Source organism: Achroia grisella, unplaced genomic scaffold, assembly GCF_030625045.1.
Source record: "Achroia grisella isolate CSIRO2021 unplaced genomic scaffold, CSIRO_AGI_Agris_v1 utg506, whole genome shotgun sequence".
NCBI lineage: Eukaryota > Metazoa > Arthropoda > Insecta > Lepidoptera > Pyralidae > Achroia > Achroia grisella.
The window spans coordinates 108,153-127,920 of record NW_026712900.1 but is presented as its reverse complement, the minus strand read 5'-3'; the positions used below and the strand labels follow the sequence as shown (position 1 = coordinate 127,920).

General features: G+C 34.0%; 1 protein-coding gene across 1 annotated transcript; it reads right to left on the bottom strand.

Moving 5' to 3' along the window:
• Window positions 1–3,636: 3,636 nt before the first annotated feature.
• On the bottom strand, window positions 3,637–19,380 carry LOC131846213 (uncharacterized). Its single transcript, XM_059195462.1, has 12 exons — window positions 18,996–19,380; window positions 13,934–14,630; window positions 12,584–12,808; window positions 12,258–12,375; window positions 10,561–10,749; window positions 9,586–9,726; window positions 8,103–8,239; window positions 7,406–7,545; window positions 6,816–6,966; window positions 6,212–6,351; window positions 5,142–5,249; window positions 3,637–4,554 (listed from the first exon to the last, which is right to left on the bottom strand). The coding sequence occupies exons 1-12, from the start codon at window positions 19,204–19,206 to the stop codon at window positions 3,773–3,775; spliced, it is 3,039 nt and encodes a 1,012-aa protein (XP_059051445.1). The 5' UTR covers window positions 19,207–19,380; the 3' UTR covers window positions 3,637–3,772.
• Between the last annotated feature and the right edge of the window lie 388 nt (window positions 19,381–19,768).

Below are 19,768 nucleotides of genomic sequence, written 5' to 3'. Positions count from 1 at the left end.
GGTCGTAGCGTGATAATATGAAACGAAATGGTATTTATTAGATAAATGCTTAAACACGTAATACTCACAAAACAAAAACAAAAAAAATGAAAACATTACTAAGAATTAAAAAAAAAATAGATATATATTGACCTCTAAAAAAAATTCAAAATTAGACCTACTGGGTCGGAGAGTACTTCGTACATCCATACGCACAAATATAATCTATATAATATTACTATTAATGAATAAAAATAACTATTGTACTACATATAAAGTTGTCGATATATAAATAAATTATTTAAAACAAATGGTAGGTGAAAAAGATCTCCGTTATGACTATGTTAATATCATTTCATTAGACAATGACCTGTAGTTATTTATTAAAGATATTATTAAAGTATCATATATTTGAAATTATTAATCACCATTCAAATTAAATCAAATTTTTTTGCGATAAGCATAAGTTACATTAGTTGTCATTGTAGAATATAATGTCCCATTATATGTTTTGCCTCAATAGGCATGCAAATTTCATAGGCTTTTTGATATTTTGAGTGAAATAATGAAGTTATTGATCGAGTTATTGATCCTTAAGGAACCGTAATTTGTAGAATATTTTTTTTTAATATCAAAAGAGGTCGGAAATTATTAATTATTTTGTCATCTTGCCATTACTTTATTTATTAAATTCGTCTTTGTGCCATTATCATTTAGGTGTCATTTTCTATAACATATTATTTATATAAGTTATTTTTTAGGCTGAGTTTAGACTGCAAGCGATTAATTATATATTGAATATATGGATTATATAAATTTATACTTATAATAAAAAATATATAAATATTTATACACATAGTAATAGGGGAAGTAGTTGATAACTCTATAGGTTCAGAAGTGTGCAATGATTGTCTGCAATTAACACCTACTTATGGCTAATAATAATAATAAAGATGATATCGAATCGAAATACCACTTGAATTCACTTCGAGAAACTTTTCACACATGTTATATCATTTATATGTGCCTTAATTTTTTACTATATACTGATTAAAATAATCCACTATTTTTATGTGATGCTTCTTAAATATATAATTATAATTTTTAAATATACAATTGTATAAAGCTCTATTTAAAAAAATACATTTGCGTATGACAGTCGCGTAAAATAAAGTTTACGTGATAGGTCTGATGTCGCTCGAGCGCTCGCAGTCTAAACGAGGCCTAAAGGCATTGATATTGTACTCATTTAATTATTATGTATTTTAGATAATTTTACGAATTTTACGATCTGACTGAATACCGTCTTTGTATTAAGTAAAACTTGTTTGTACTTAAAAATTGTTTTGTCGACGTCTTCAGTATACCTTGACTGCGGTATAAGGAAATAAAAAAATTGTAAAACGTTATCACTCTTGTTTTATTTTTAATTTTACTATCCTGATGCCCTGCGAATTTCTGCCGATTAAATTATAACTGAAAAATTCTTTTTACATGACACCAGTTTTCGTTGGCAATTATTTTAAACTTGCTACCAGGCCTGGCTTTGCCCGGCTTGTACATCATCATCTGCTTCTTCCTTATCTCATTTATTTGGGGTCGGCGTAATATGTCTTTCTCTTCCAGTCATCTCTGTTCGCAGACATCCCGTTATTTACTCCCTTTCTCACCATATCATCTTTCACACAGTCCATCCATCTCTTTTTCGGTCTTCCTCTACCCTTATAACCATCCACATTCATATATTATATGTTTATATAGTACATGTATTATATAAAAATTATGTAAACTTTCCTCTTGAATCACTATCTAAAGTAAAAGGTAACTATACCTATACCAGGTTCACACAAAGAGGAAGTGGTAGTAAATTTTTTATTCTAATAACGTGTAAACAAAATTATTAAAATATTTTTATGTTGAGTACTGTATATACTTTCATATTAATCATTTTTCATAGGAAAAAACTGTTAATTTTAAATTACAAACACATCAATTTTATTTAATTGTAAAGATAAGAAGTCGCAGAGTGATTAGTGAATAATTTAAAATTAATGAAATTATCATAACTGTCCAAGTTTGTAAGAAATCTGTATCTAATCTCATATGAAACTCTAAGGTTACTTTTCTTTTTATAGTCATAGACAGAATTGATTGTACATTTTAGGAGGCAATTCATAAGAGCCCTAGTTTTTTTATTTTAATGTGTAGGTACATTTTTTTATTGAATTGTAATAGTAAACCATAAAATATATCACAAACGCGGTCCGATGTTATTATCCAACATTTTATTGATTCGCCAGGAATATTTAAAATACCAAGTTTTATTTAAATAAAGATATATAATATTCATTTACTTATTTACAAAATTTTATATCTCCCTCACAAAAATATACCAGGTCTTTGAAGGGTTCGGGGGCCTAGCGGTTTAGCATACCTTAATTCCGATGGTGGCGGGTTCGATTCCTGGCACGGTACTAACATTTATATTCATGACGATTGTTTGTATAGGTACCCCAGACCAATTTTTTTAGTTTAGTATGTATTATATGTATGTAATTACGAATAAAAATCTATGTATTTATATTAATTGTATAGTACCTATAACATAAGCTTTAGCTAGCTTAACTTGGGTCTAGATGGCGCTGTGAGAATTGTCCTAAGATTATTATTAACTCTTAGACTTAGGGGACAGTGAGCGAAGTAATAAAACATATTATGTCAACTATTTTTTATTATTTAATTCTTTAGCGAATTTCTTTATACGTAGAACAATAATCGAAAATCGATAACGTCAGATTGCATTCAGAATTGAAGGTTCCGTTTTGACAATAACTTAACCGATAACTACAAAATAAATAATATAAAGTAATCACAAAACGGTAAGTTTATACTTAACTAAGCTATCTGAATATACTTCTATAAATATTAGTGCAGTTTATTTTTTCAAATATTGTGAATATTAATTTATTTTTCTTCTTAAAAATTATTTATTATATTTCTTTTTCAGCTTCATTAAAACTCTCAAATCACAATCGCGACGCAGTTTTAGATGTTGCGAAATTAATACTAGTTCACTTCTGCTACATTGTTTTGTATTCACTTCTATTTTGTTTCTAAAAACATAACTAACACGTGAAATATAAATTTATTAAAAAAACAGATCATGGTGAAAACTGATACTTTCATCAAGTTATTTTTAATTATAAATATAAATATGGACAGACAAGATAACTACGTCGCCTACATATACGTATTCTTGGACAAATAGTAGAAAAAGTAAAAATAACTCAAAAGAATATACAATCTAATCTGTTAAGACATATAATAATCAACAATATAAGTTATTAGTTATTTTGCAATCCTATTATGCATGATAAACTAAATTTAAATTGAGAAACAAGTTTAGAACTATAAACTCTATATTTATTATTATAAAGATTGGTTTTGTTTGGAAGATCCAAAACTGCGCATTCATTCATATCATCGCACGTAGCCTCTACGAGACCGATTATAGAATATTTACAAAATTTGTCCTAACGCTAAGTTCCAAGGAGACCGCAGTATCATTTTGCATGACAGAGAAATGTGGACTTTATTGGTTATGAATTAAAACTTAAATTGTTTTTTCATGAAGATTTCAACTTTCAACTTATTGTTAAAATCACATTGGAAGTGGAAATTGACGTTCTTTTTAAAAAAATGTTATAAAATATTACCATTAAAGTCCACAATCCTTTGTCAAGCAAACTGACACCGCACTCACTGGAGATGGTCAAGTTTGTCCAGTCAATAACTAATCCGGGGGCCGATGCACCACCTCCTGTGGTAACTTGACGGCTTCCAGCGTTGCCTTGTTTTCTGAATACTTGGCATCTTTCCCACTGTCTGATCTATGTTTCTCATACTTCCTATCATCAGTTCTGTGTTCTTTCCTGTGGTCTTTGTGATCTCTCGGCCGATCCGACTTGTGCGATGATTTGTGCGACCGCGACGACGAGTGCCTCCTGTGGTGATCGTGTGATTTGTCGGACCGACTTTCCGTGCGATTTTTATCCGATTCTTTATGTCGGTGCGTGTGATTCTTATCCAGTTTCTCCATCTTATCCAGTTTCTCCATCTTTTCCACTTTCTCCACTTTGATATCATTCTTGTGGGACTTGTCATTCCTCTCAGATTTTTCAGTCTTATCGTGCCTCTGTTTTATTCTATCTGTTTTGTTGTGTTCAGTCCTATCTGTTCTTTGGTCCGTTTTGTCGGATTTGTGGTCGACCCTATCAGATTTCGATTCCGTCTTCTCAGTTTTTATTTCCGTTCGTTCCGACTTCACGTCGTTTCTTTCCAACTTTTGTTCTGTCCTGTCCTTGTCTGTTCTCTCGGGTTTCTGCTCAGATCTGTCTGTTTTCGAGTCTGGCTTTTTGTCTTTTTTCTCGTCCGCCTGCTTTTCCGTTTTCACTTGAATATCTATACTTTTCCTTGCTTCAGTTAGTTTTAGTGCAGGTTTTTCTTTGAATTTTGCGCTTAATGCTCTCATTTCTATCACTCCAGACTTATGTTTTGTTGTAGATTTCTTAGATTCTAGAATGAAATAGATAATATTAGATTTAATACTTTTTCAAGAATAATAACCGAATTCACTTATAAAGAACAATGTGTGATGATAATGATAATGGTCAGTATTATAAAATCTTTTTAAACAGTTTAAACTTTACTGGGGCATCGTGAAAGCCTACTAGTAAAATAGGTGTAAATGATATATTGTAAATTTTCGAATATTAGTTTAAAAACTATCGAAACGCTCTTATAAATAGTCAATTATGAGTAACAAAGTTATAGTCAACCCATGGGCATTAATTTATTTAACATATTCATATTTAAACATATGCAGAATAAAATAGATTAATTTAGATTTAGTTTTGACCTTTGTAGTGTATACCCATGGTTAAAAATTGTGCTTATTTAGAATAATACTAAGCAAATAGGTACTGTTCCATATGAAAAACCAGACGTTACCGGCAGGCTGAGCCTTTAGCCGTTCCATAAGTTTTTTCGCGAATTTGTATTACCATTTCGCCCCCATTTTTGTTAGGTGAAAAAGCAATGACTTTATAGTAAATAAAGACGAATTTGGAGAGAATGATAGAAAATATTCAAAAACTTTTTACCATCAACCGTGATCTCATTGGGAATGGGCTGAGGATTGGTCGGTCTCTCGTCGGCTGGTGATGAGGCCTCTGATGAGGGATAATACTGCTTTAGCCGTAGATGCCACGCTGTTGATAAAAAAAACATTAAGTGGTTTTAGTACAGGCTCGATTTTAACTAATGATCTTGGGGTTTTAGTTGGGCTCGTAGGGTACTTGATCAGCTGGGAGGTGATGAAATATCTGTGGCAACACATAACAAACATATACATACATATAATTATTATAAATAAATAATATTACAATCAACTTGCACAAATTGCTAGCAAACGCGGGAACGCGCCCTTCAATTTGAGAGAACCATAATGCCGGTTCTCGAGGCCAGAATGGACGCACTTTTACTGTTACTCGGCTGACTTCTAATTGTGGCGTTGTTGATTTGTCGGCGTCCATATTTTAAATGTTCACTATGGTGTAATGTTTATTAAGGTATAATAATCCGCACGCGTATTCCAATCGGGGTCACCAATTGCAGCACAGTACTCCCAGGGACTATACGTCACTAAATAAGACAATTATGATATGATTGTTTAAATAAAATGTCCATTTATTGCGAGCGCTTAATCAACATACATTCACAATGAAAGAGCAATCGGAATGGGCGCGGTCGGCTGATGCGCAGGTAAGTTAATACAGCTACTGTGTCTGCGGGGAACAGCGCGGGTTGAAGGACAACGCGTTCCCGCGTTTTCTAGCAATTTGTGCAAGTTGATTGTAATATTATTTATTTCTAATAATTATATGTATGTATTATGTATGTGTGTATATGTTTGGTATGGGTTGCCACTTATCCAAGAGTAGATCAATTTGACAAAAGACTTTACAATAAACAAACAGTATATATGCGCGTGTCAAATACATTGTAGTGTGCGTAATATTTTTTTGTTTTAATGTATTTTTCTTGCATAATTTATTAAACATTTAATAATTCTGTATATAAACTATCCTACTTACTTAGTCCTTATCTATATTTTCTAAAAAGCAGTACACAGTTTTCTCTTCACGTATTAATGTATAATTTATGCACTTACCAACTGAGGTGACTGCGGAGGTGGTCCTGAACTGGTGTATGATATTCCTTGGGAGGAAGTAGATGTCGTCCGAACACAGCGACAGACGGGAGTACCGGACGCCCTCTCGCCTTAACTGGTTCAGTTTGGCTTCTTCAAGCCTATGTAATACAACAGGTATATTAGTAACTAGCTTTTGTCCGCGGCTTCGCTCGCGTTAATTTATCCCCTTAGGGCTGGAATTTATCAAAATTCTCTCTTAGGGGATTCCTACGTAATAGTAAATACATACATATTATACATAGTAAACGCACAAACCGGCACAAACAATCAATCGTACTCATGAATACAAAATGTTTGTATAGTGCGAGGAATAGAACCCGCGACCATCGGAAATAACGCGGTGTGCTAAACCGCAAGACCACCGAGACCTCCCAGCAGCGCAGAAGCCTCCTGGTGTCTTCACAGGCTTCACGGAGCGACCTCACCATTCCAAGGATTTGTGTTCGTTGTGTGGTCACTACGCACTCTACGATTACGTGAGCGGCCGTTTCTTCGGCTTCAAAGCAGCCTCGACAAAGGGGACTGTCTGTCTGTGTAGATTGTACCACATGGACATACATACCACGTGACACACTGCGATATGGGCGGCTCGTAGAGATCGAGCTGCAGCAGTTGCACCAGCTTGTTGAAGTCTGCCGCGTGGAACGCCACCACGTCCTTCGTGATACGACCGCGGTCCGACTCGTCGCCGCACTGGATCGCTTTTAATACGCCTGTCGATATTATTCATAATTATTAATAGATTTGAATAGAATATCCTTTATTCATATTAATTTAATTTCGCCATTTTTGAATAGTAGTCATTTTTTTAAACTAGATCAGTGTTTCCCAACCTTCTTTGTGCATGCCCCACCTTAGCCACACAATGGCTAATTCTGATGTATAAGCTATAATATATATATCAATGGTCCATATTAGGTTGACCTCCACGCGGTTCCCCCTGGAAACCATCATGATATATTCCTGATGAATACATTTATTCAAATAAACATGATATATTCATCTCTTGATGAATTTATCACGAGGAGCTAACTGAGATTAAATTCATCTTATCATCCTCTACAGGCGCCCCGGCAGCGTATACCGTTAACGCATGCGGGTGCACCATTCCATTATCATACATTTTTAATAAATTTGAAAATGAATACTCACCGACAGCGGCGGTGGTAATCCTGTCAAGTCCGTGGCCCACGTGGTCCGCGTGGGCGCGGGTTCGATCCTCGAAGAGGAACTCTCGCGCTTCGCTGTAGCGCGGCAGGTACTGGAGATTGCGCAGCTCGTTGATGCCCGTCCTGTGACATACAGACAAACACATAAATAAATAACAGTAGTAACTGTGGACAATTTACACAACGCCATCTAGTCCCAAGATAAGCCGAGTTGTGTTATGGGTTTTAGACAACTATATATATAATATACATAGAAAAACCCAGATACATACAAATATATTCACGCATGCAAATATATGCATAGTGCGAGGTTATGTACCGTTTTTCTTTTTTTTCGGACTACTCTAATGCTGTTGGCCGCTGCTGGCCTTTACAGCGTCACCGGACGATAGGGAACGAGAGCAGATGGTACACCAAACACGCGGAAGGTCTTATGGAGCGGCTGAGCGTAGTAAAGCGGTGTACAAAACCCGTTAGACTACCTACGCCGTTTTATGTACCTGTACATATAGTCACAAACATAAGAACTGGATAGCTAATAAACATATTTAAAACTATGTATATAGCTACCACTTCCTACCCATACAACATTTTTGTTCAAATAAATATTGGAATCAATTTTAAGTTATGTTTACCACAATATGTACAATTGTGTAAACAGCACCAAAATCGGAACATACCTTCGTTTCTTAATAGGACTCTTGCCAAGTTCTGCCGTGGGCACCAGTTGTTCACCAGGCCTGATCCACAGTATGGGGCCATCATTCGACTCTTGGGGCTCCATCTCGACCGCTGACATGGGGCCCCATGGCATTGTCTGTAAGAAATTTATTCGTTATTAACACCACATATTAAGATTTCTGTCATATTCTATTATAATCAATTTACATTCAATCAGTCGAAGACTGATGTAGTAAGAGTAACGTCGCGGGTAAGGAGCAAAAACCGCCCAACTGGGTCCCGAACCCTTCTGTGGTGTGCCTCATTGCCTAAAGCTGGGACATCTCAAATCAATAGCCAAACGAGAAGCACTAAATAACTGGCAAGAAATGCCAGGATTGACACATTCAAAAGCCCTACTATCGGGCTTCTCGAACAAATACTCCAATAGACTGTTGCTATTGAGTAAAAACAACATATGCATGATGACTAGGGCCCTCACAGGACACTGCAAGTTGAACAATCATATGGCTTACCTAGGCCTATGCACGACAAAAATCTGCAGATTCTGTCAAACTGAAGAGGAAACGCCACTACACATCCTATGTGGTTGTAGCCCACTCATGCATAAACGAAATATCTCTCTTGGAAAGTTTACACTCTTTCCCGAGGAGATAAAAGCCATCGCTCCTAAGAATATCCTTCAATTATTGTCCCTTACGGGTCTAGGTAGCGAACTTTAAAAAAGGGCGAGCACAATAGATCTACGTAGGTCGCAGTGTTGAGGTATCTGACAATAGCCCAAACAATCCAATAAAAAAAAATCGTCGCGGGTAGAGTTTTTTTTCGAACTACTATAATACTGTTGTCTGCAACTGGCCTTTATAGCTTCACCGGACGATAGGGGGCGAGTGTTTTTTTTTTGAGTGGTAAACGATGGAGGCTCGATGGTCGACCTTTGATGAAATTTTGGTCTAGATCGGTCAAGCTCAATTAAGTTACTGAGAGTTCAAATCTGATAATCTAATCTCTAAGATCGTTCCGCGCTTCGCTAAACAGATGATTAGTGTTCAGCTAACTTCGTGCGTGTGGATTTAACTTTATTTTTCTAAAATAAAAGTAGCCTAAGTTATTCCTTACTACATCAGCTACCTGCCAATAAAAGTCCTGTCAAAATCGGCCCAGCCATTTCAGAGATTAGCCGGAATAAACAGACAGACAAAATATGTAAAAAATGTTATTTTGGTGTATATCCCGTATTTATATTCATATGCATGTAGTAAAAAATACAGACATACATAGATAATAGATAGATATAATAGCCCAATTTGCTATAGATTGAGATAAAAAAAATATTTATGTTAAAGACATACACAGACAGGCACAGCAATATTAACAACCAAAAAGAAAAAATTAGATACACAATTACACTGGCCAGTCATCACAATACAATACAATACAGATAATAAGTATAAAGTCTACCGAGCACAGTGCATCACTCACCATTTTGAGGAACGGGCAGTTGGCCAACATCTGCAGCATGTCAGGGAAGTACCCGCCGACCTCCTCGTGGACCGTCCCCACCAGCGAGATCTGGTGCAGCGGACCGCACCGGAACGTGCCCGCAGCATACGACTGCTGCACCTGGTTACACCACAAATAATTTATTTAAAAAAAACTCACCGAACAAAATAATCATCGAATCAAAATATTAATTCAGAATTGATGGAGCTAATAATAATAATCTCAGAACAATTCACACAGCGCCATCTAGACCCAAATTAAAAATTTCAGGTCAATCTGATATGCATTGCTAGCAATGGGGTTATTAATACACATTACTAACAATCCCCGTCCCCAGTTAGAAAGACCATTTGAAAGAATATTATTAGATACAAAAAAATATCTATGTATTTGTATCAGTTATCTACTATAACACAAGCGTTAGTTAGCTTATCTTGGGTCTAGATGGCGCTGTGTGAATTGTTCTGAGATTATTATATTATTATTACTAGCTGTACCCGCGACTTCGTCCGCTTGGAATATAACTTTATTTTTCAATAACTAAAAGTAGCCTAATAACTTTATAAATAAAAGTAGCCTAAGTTACTCCTTATTACATCAGCTACCTGCCAATAAAAGCCCCGTCAAAATCAGTCCAACCATTTCAGAGATTAGCCGGAACAAACAGACATACAGACAGACAAAAATTGTAAAAAATGTTATTTAGGTATATGTACCGTATTAATATTCATAGGCATGTAGTAAAAAACGGTTTTTCGATATTACAAATAGACACTCCAATTTTATTTATATGTATAGATTGTATATGCAGGCTGTATCTGTGGGAACTACGCCATCGGCGTATAGTTCACCCACAGGCTACACATGTAACATGGACTGGCAAAATGCTTTAAATAGCGTACCTTCATCTTATTTTGTACAGCGTATGTATAAGAATATTATAAAAAAAATTACCTGCTGGTAATATCTGTTAACGGTGGTAGTCTCTATATCAGACGCCCTGGCAAGTACTCCGGCTTTGACAGTGAGGTTAGGATGTTCATCGGACAGATACCGCAACAGGCAAGGCAACCTGGCTGCCGCTCCTCGCACTATACCACACACGAAGTGGGCCCATCCTTCGCTATCCTCTGAGAATACCAGCTGAAAAAGAAAATAGTTATTTAGTACATTATTATATAAAAGACGCAACACGCAAGTTCGGAAAATACCAGTTAAAAAAATACATTACTATTTAAAAGGCCATACGAAAAATTCTTGCTTTCTTCTTGTGATAAGTCTGTGTTCCGAATGAGTGATATAATAAAAAAAAAGAACACGGAAGATTCTAGTTTTCTTGTGATGCGTCTGCGTTAACAATGAGTGGTAGAATAGAAAAAAAAAATGAACACGCAAGATTCTAGCTTTCTTGTAATGCGTCTGCGTTCCGAATGAGTGGTAGAATAAAAAAAATGAACACGCAAGATTCTAGCTTTCTTGTAATGCGTCTGCGTTCCGAATGAGTGGTAGAATAAAAAAAAGAACACGCAAGATTCTAGCTTCCGTCTGATGCGTCTGCGTTCCGAATGAGTGGTAGAATAAAAAAAATGAACACGCAAGATTCTAGCTTTCTTGTGATGAGTCTGCGTTCCGAGTGAGTGGTAGAATAAAAAAAAGAACACGCAAGATTCTAGCTTTCTTGTAATACGTCTGCGTTCCGAATGAGTGGTAGAATAAAAAAAAGAACACGCAAGATTCTAGCTTTCTTGTAATACGTCTGCGTTCCGAATGAGTGGTAGAATAAAATAAAAAGAACACGCAAGATTCTAGCTTTCTTGTAATACGTCTGCGTTCCGAATGAGTGGTAGAATAAAATAAAAAGAACACGCAAGATTCTAGCTTCCTTGTAATGCGTCTGCGTTCCGAATGAGTGGTAGAATAAAAAAAATTAACACGCAAGATTCTAGCTTCCGTGTGATGCGTCTGCGTTCCGAATGAGTGATAGAATAAAGACATGTTTCTAGCTTTCTTGTAATGCGTCTGCATTCCGAATGAGTGGTAGAATAAAAAACAATATATATAACATGCAAAATTCTAGCTTTAAATCACACAGCACCGTCTAGTCCCAAGCAAAGCAGAGGGTTATGGGTACTAAACAACGGGTACAAATATTTATCACTTTTTTGTACATACACATACAACAAAAAAATAAAATCAAATTAATGTTTTCAAATGATTGTATTGTGCGTGGAAAGTAACCCACGATCCACGGAAAGTAAGGCGGGGCAATAAACCACTAAGCATCGATGTCATCACATACTATAACAACTCATTATTTATTTATTAGACTGAATGAAGTTTATTTATGCCAGATGTTAAGAAAGTGACATTGCACCGTTACGACGATCCATTGGCTATTTCCCATTTTTACATAATATAAAATGAAGTCGCTTCCGCTGTTTGTTCGCTTAGATCTTTTAAACTACGCAACAGATTTTAATGCAGTTTTTAGCAATAAATAGATTGATTCAAGAGGAAGGTTTATATGTCTGATACATGTACACCAGTGCGTAACACGGGTGTATATGTATATATAATCAGTTTTAAGTCAGAAGACTGATTGCAGATTTATACACTTTGTAAAGAATGTACTAAAGAAGAGATGAATATACCTTGAGGAACTCTTTCGCGAGGGACTCCTGCTGAGGAGCTGGGAGCATGTCCACGTCTCGCTGGTGAAGATACAGCACGCTGGCGCCTCCGTTCGGATGCTTCTCTACGTGCATTAACCTTGGAGTTAAAACAAAATATAGTTATTGTTTGTTTTCACAAAAAGGCAAAATGGAAATCTGAATTGAAAATACAATCGCGCTCTTCGTATGAAATTTTTAAAAGTTCGTTTTAAATTCCTATTTTGTTGCGTATGGAAACTTATTCACCTTCCATCATTAGTATTCATCATAGTATAAGTTTTAACTTACACTGTACAATATAATACCTGTGATATTTGAGTCCTTTGACGTCGGGGTTCTCGACAAGTGTGAGCGTGCCCCAGGCGTGTGGCGGCGCGGGTGTGGCGGGTGTGGCGGGCGTGGTGGGCGTGGTGGGCGTGGCGACGGTGGCGGCGCGATCTCGGCGACACTGCACGCCGATAGAGCATCGCTTGATGCGCGCCCGCCGCCTGCAGCGGTGACACGACGAATGCCGGGACGAATGTGACGACCTAGAATATATATTTAATTTGCTAAAGTTCATACAATTTTTTTATTCAGGATTTGGGCTATTGTCTGGTGCTTAGACCTATAGCACTACGACCTATAGAAATCTATTGTGCCCGCCCTTTTTTCATAGTTTACTACCTAGACCCGTCAGACAGAAGAATCGAAGGATATTCTTAGGAGCGATTGTTTTTATCTCCTCAGGATAATGTAAACTTTCCAATGGAGATATTTCGTTTATGCATGGGTGGATACCACATTGGACATATAGTGGCCAATATTAATAATTGTAATCTGTTTTTAATCACGGACACGAATTTGACAGGTGTAAATGTCAATTTTTCAAATAATATTAGTTTTTTTATTTTTACTACTTTATAGGTACGCAGTTTCCACAACATTTACATATTTATACTAGTGTCCATTAATGTCGTTGTATTATACAACATAAAAAAATATACTTTTTGGTTCCCGTACATATAGTAATTTTTACAGTATCAATCTATCAACCAACAATTTATTTTTTTCAACCAGCTAAATATTTAACTGGGTGTGTTTTATTAAATATGACACCATAAGAAGATCATTTGTTTTATAAAAAAAAAGGTAGTTAGTTTTTGTTTTAGTTAAATATATGTCAACTGAAAAAAACTATTTGGATACAACAATCCATTCATTATTATTCATTAATGTCTATAGTTTATTAATTTTGTGTTAATGTATTTTAAATAAACATCCACACGTTATTTCTGCGTAACCTATAAAAATGAGTAATTAATATTAAATCCTGATAGTGCCACAACTCAATTTAAAAATTGTAAAAAGCTGGCAACATCGGTAATATCAAATTTGTCTTTGAAATTATAAAACAGACTACAGTGTGGTCTAAATTAGACCATATTTATTTAAAATTATAACATTGAACATTATTAGGGTTCTATTATCAAAGACAAGACATCTATAATCACAGATTTCGCCAAGGCTACACTGTTTTGCCTTTTGTCATGGTCCTGTTTATGGAGGAACAGTTGCCATTTACCATCAGGGAGGTTGTTATGTTACCATTCCAATTAAAATCAAATTAAGATACATTAATACTATATGATAGTGTAATAAGCTGTGTCACTCACCTATCCCTGTCTCTCTCCTTGTCTTTATCCTTGACTTTGTCCCGTTCTCTGTCCCTTTCCACTTTCACTTTATCACTTTCCACTTTACTACCATCTTTCACCTTATCAATGTCTGTATTTACACTAACAATACTTGGGAACATTTGATTTGTTGGTTCTTGTTTGATCTTCAATGGCAACTCCAAGTTACCATAGCAAGGCAACTCCCGCCTGGGCGTCGACTGGAACCGTATAGCCCTTAATGACATGCTGAAATGTGTTGCCGGGCGACGATTGTTGGAACTTTCTAGAAGAACATTCGATCTTGTCACTCTCGGATACTTATATCTGAACATAGACCTTTGGAGATGTGTATTTATGATTTTCAGCTGACGAGACACTGATGAGAAGATCCGTTTAGTCACATCATCGTAAGGAACATTGTGAGCTAATTGGGCTTGCCTCCAGGATACATTAATACCACCAAACCAATTTGTAGTCAACGGTTCTTGTAGACTTATGACAGATTCTGCTGTATTGCAGAGTAATGGATTTTGCTCTGCAGGAATCCTCTTCATCACATGAAGAGTCAACATGGTTGCATCTCCGTACCCTCCAGAGTCGAATACTGGCCATATTTTGCTAATTTTAGCTGGTTTAGGACTCTCTCCCCAGACACATAAGTCATTGGAGTCCTCGCTGTACTTGCGCTTTTTAACTGGAAAAGAAATTTTTATTATAGTATTTTTGTTTTTACTTTATTTATTAATATTAAACTATCTCATAGAATATTTATAATCTAACTATAACTATCATCTATAGATTCTATAATACTGTTTTACAGGCGTTTAATCTTAACACTGAAAAATCTGAATATTTCATTTCCTATCTCAGTTTGTGTTTCTTGCCAGTTCTTTTTATTAAAATTACGCAACGGATTTTGAAGCAGTTTTCTTTTAATAGATAGAGTGATTGAAGAGGAAGGTTTATATATATAAAAATATATGCATAATATTGTAGAGAAACATTGATAAATTTAGAGATTTCTAATGTGATGTCGTAAATAAACATATTTTTTCCGCTTACATTGCAAACGCTGGCTGAACCTCACGAGATAAATCAAAATAATGTACTCCAGTATTATACACCTTAAAAAGATCAACTAAAAAGTCCGCGATAGTATATGTATATCTCTTAAGGATAACCTACAATAACCATTTTTTAACCTTTATATTTTACGGAAAAAAAATGACTTATTTACGAACTGATTTTAAGTAATACAGCATTAATTTTTATTCAATGGAGTACCTCTCATACATTGTCCATTTAATATAGATCAATATGGATTACAGCTTGTAAGTTATATAAATATTTCTGAAGATATTACAGATTTAAAACGCAGGGACATAGTTATCCCTCGCGCGTCGTCGACAAAACATCGTCGATTAAATGGAAAAATGCTTCTAATTTTTCGATTAAATGGAAAAATTAGAAGCTAGAATTGCATCCTTTTATATGAGTCAATTAAATTAACCACGCCGTCTTAATCATTATATAAATAAAAATTAAAGTGCTATATAATAAATGTGTAAATTTAAAACTTTAAGGGGAAAAATATTTAAATAAATTTAAAAACTTTAAATGCTTGCCGCAGTGTTCAAAATACATTTTTGTCCTGTCTTGTAAGACAAAAATGTATTTTGAACACTGCCATATTTCTATTTATCCGACGACATGTTTGTACTGTCTTATAACAGACAAGCTGTAAATGTTGTTTATAAGCTGTATATATATTCTGTAGTAAATAGGTATATTTAGATCACCATTGCACAGAGCGGGTCGCTAGTACATAAATACATTACAAATAATGTGTTATTATATATTATTAAATTATTAATACTACTTGAATAATAAAGATTAATATAGGTACATTGATATAGCTCTTGAGACTGATAAGACCATGCTTACAGGCTTAAATAATAAATTTAGTTTACATACTAAATTCAAAATATGTTTTTAAACTTCTACTTTATTTCTTGGTGAAAATGATCCAGTTTCATGCATATTCCAGCTGGTTTCAATACCTTTATCCAAAATTGTGTAACATTTGAATTAATTTTTTTTCAGTTTTATTATTATATTATTATATATATGTATTTTTTTATCTTAGAAATTCACAAGCTAGAATAGCCATATCTACAATTAAAATAACCTGATAAATAGATAGTATTAAAAATTTCAAAACACTAACTGGTAAGTGCCAACTTAAGGACCAAGAAATATATGTATTGTCCATATGTGGTCCTTATTTATCGATACATATAATAAATTTGTAAAGGCTCATGTCTGCCTGCTCTTTAAATGATATTAAAAAAAAAATGGATCTTTATTAAAGCAGCAGAAGCCATGACAAAAGTTTTAGAATTTGCTCGAAATAAAATTTACATTATTACAGTCTGTATGTACTTGTACAGTATATTTACTGGTGGAAAGTGTATGCAGTCACCAAAACAATGCTAGAGATCACATTTAAAATGTAGTCTTAAGTATCCAAAGAAAGGGTGATCACTAGTTATTAAATTAAAATAAATTATTCTGCAATCAGTTTTCTGTAGATTGAAGTAAATCAAATCAAATAAAATGATTTATTCAAGTAGAACATTTTAGCCGCTAATGAACATCAAGTTTTTTGTATTAATATTTTTCCATACCATCCAGTTCAGTATACTGATTCATTTGAGAAGAATAGTAAGGAGGATAATTAATGAAATCATAGAGAAATACTATTTTATTTTATGTTAGAAATCATACATAACAACACTTATTTATAATATTATCATTGTCAAGTATTGAAAATCTATATTGAAATGTATATTCTTATATCATATTACAGTGGACCTGTGGTAATCCAGCCCCTGGCTTATCCCCCCCGCCCTTGTAATTGGACATGGTCTATTATTTATTATTGAATATTTTTTTGACAATCTTCACTAATGCATGATTGAACAAGTTTGAACAAGTTTGGTGAAGATAACGGTGCCCTATAACATGTGTTTTTACTGTTTATTCATTGTGTATTATGTATCAGCTCAGAAGTGTAAGAACAAAACACTGATTATAAAAGAAAAATGTGATATTTTAGACCACCTAAATTGTAAGGAATTTTTTAGTAGTTGACATATATAATGAAGTATGATTTGTACTTTCGAGTGAATATATATGGGACACAGTCACCTAGATACCTCAAAATAATAATTGCATTTAATAATGTCTAGTAAGACAAATTTAATATTGTCTACTAAGCACTGCTGTGTCTAAACTGTGTCACCCCACCTTACATTTTCCTATTGTTATTTAGTATATAAGATCATTATTTCTATGTACACATTGTCAGTTTATCATCATATGTAATATACATCGTCTAGACCAACAACATCTTATTATTTACCCGCAACACGAGTGCATATACATACATATGTAACAGAATCTTATCACTGTATGTGTAATTTGTCAGATTACAAGGTACTCTTCTATAAAAAAAACCAGACTATAGGGGACCCCCTTAGCCAGTACTCTGTAATCCGACAAATTTGATGGCCGGACACTGCCCAGCAAAACATTTGTCGGATAACCAGTGGTCCACTGTATTATCTTTACAACATGTATTATAATTTTAAATAATCAATTACTTTATAATAAAATTTGAAATTATACTATTTCATACTTCACAATTATTCTTTTCTTCTATGAAAAACATATTCTTATCTGTCTATCTGCTGTTATTTCAACTTCATCTTTGACCTTCACCCTTGCCTTATAGTTACAATTTGAACAATACAAATAAAAATATATTAAAAATGTAAGTTTAAAAAGATTGTTACAAAAGTTTTGTTGTATTAAGCTTAGAGTTTACTTACTAACAACCCCAAAAACCCCTTTTTGTTTTTATTGTGGTTTTAGGCTATTGTCAGGTACTAAGGCCTGTAACACTGAGACCTGCATAGATACCCACTATTTAGACCAGCGAGGGATAAGAATTGAAGGATTTTCTTAGGAGCAATAGTTTTTATCTCCTCAGGATAGTGTATACTTAAAAACCCTAAAAAGATTTTTGCTACTTCATCCATACTTTTTGAGCCAAAAAACAGCCAATATCCATTCTAATAGTAATATCAATCTTCATATCCAATTATCATATGTTCTGTAAAACTATTCAGCGAAAAGGTAACATAGAGACATATAGACATTTTAGTATTTATAATATTAATATTGATAATATAGTTACTATGAAAAACTAAATATAATAATAATAATGTTTATTGAACTAATATTTAGACAACAACCTTGACAATATTCTTACAAAAATAAATAAAAATAAAAATAAATGACATCAATTAAAAAAACCCCAAAGATTTACAGTAGAGAACCAAGGACATTATTCCATTTTTAATATATTAAAAATAAGAAAAATTTTAATAAATTTTTGTGATATTACATTTTAAGTTTTGTAGCAAAAACTGAAATATGCAAAAACCTTTTTGAAAGACCTTCCTCAAAAATTCTTTATGAAGTAAAATGAATGTTGAAAACACAATGAAATAGGACTTTCTCTCATTTCAGTCAGCTTTTTCATAGGTATTAAAGACTTGTGATGCCAACCAATGATGTTTATGTGAGCTCAGAGTTTGTTTGAGGTTTATATAAATGTAATTACTTATAATATTGTATATATTGACATTAAAGTACATTAAAACTAATAGAAAGTCATGATCATGCTGAGGCAAGGTCATCCAATGATGCAATCAATAAGATCTGCATTATAGTTTATTTGTATAGTGCAAATTTTGTATAAAATATGAAATATAATGATATAGATAACATATTATGAGCATTATTACACTCTAAATGCACAGCAAATGTTTATAAACAGTTATGACCTCCATTTTAATGATGTAACTGGCAAATTAATAGGTTACCAGTTTTCCCACCAAAAATCTACACAGTTAATTCTTGGTGGCAGGAGTTATTATACAATTTACCAATATAGAAGAGGTTAGAGAGTAAATATAATGTGGTTTTATACCTTTACCATCGCAGGACTGCAGCAATTTCGCATCGGTTGACATACTTGGATCGTATCCCAATTTCGAAAGTTTTCTGTAGTCATGAGTCACTCTGCGACGCTTAATACCCTCACCGGCGTCAGCTTCACTCAAGGAAATGGAGTAATCTTCGACGTATTCATGATTCTCTACTACTTTTACGTTGGATTGTATGGGCTCTTTGGACGCCATTGTTTCAAAGCCAAATCACCGAAACCCGACTAAGTAAATGTAATTCGTCAATGAAACATCAATAGCACTTACTAATTATATAATATGAGAGAAATTAAATCTATCAAATACATGAAACAATTAGAAACACATTGAACTCTAATAAAAAACAACTTGAGACGCCATTTCTTGCAACTTCACTTTTTTATTGTACTTTTTAATTTTTAGAAATCTGTGTACCATGAGGAACAAATGCATGTGTCATACAGCCATAACTATGAGATTTTTTTCTTAAAAACACACATAAAACTGTTTCTATATGCACAAAATACAAATTGCGATTATTTTATATATTTAAGTATAATTTTTAATTTAAATTTACATTTATTGTAATAGAATTTTGAAATAATTTCATATCATGAGTATGTATGCGGTGCCATCTGTAGTAAAATAAAGGCAAATAAACATACCATAGTGATAAGTATGTGAACAAAATCAAATAGATGGCACTACAGGAGCAGTAAAATATTATTCATGTCAACAAAAGTGAAGGGAAGACACGTCACTACCAATTTAGGAATGT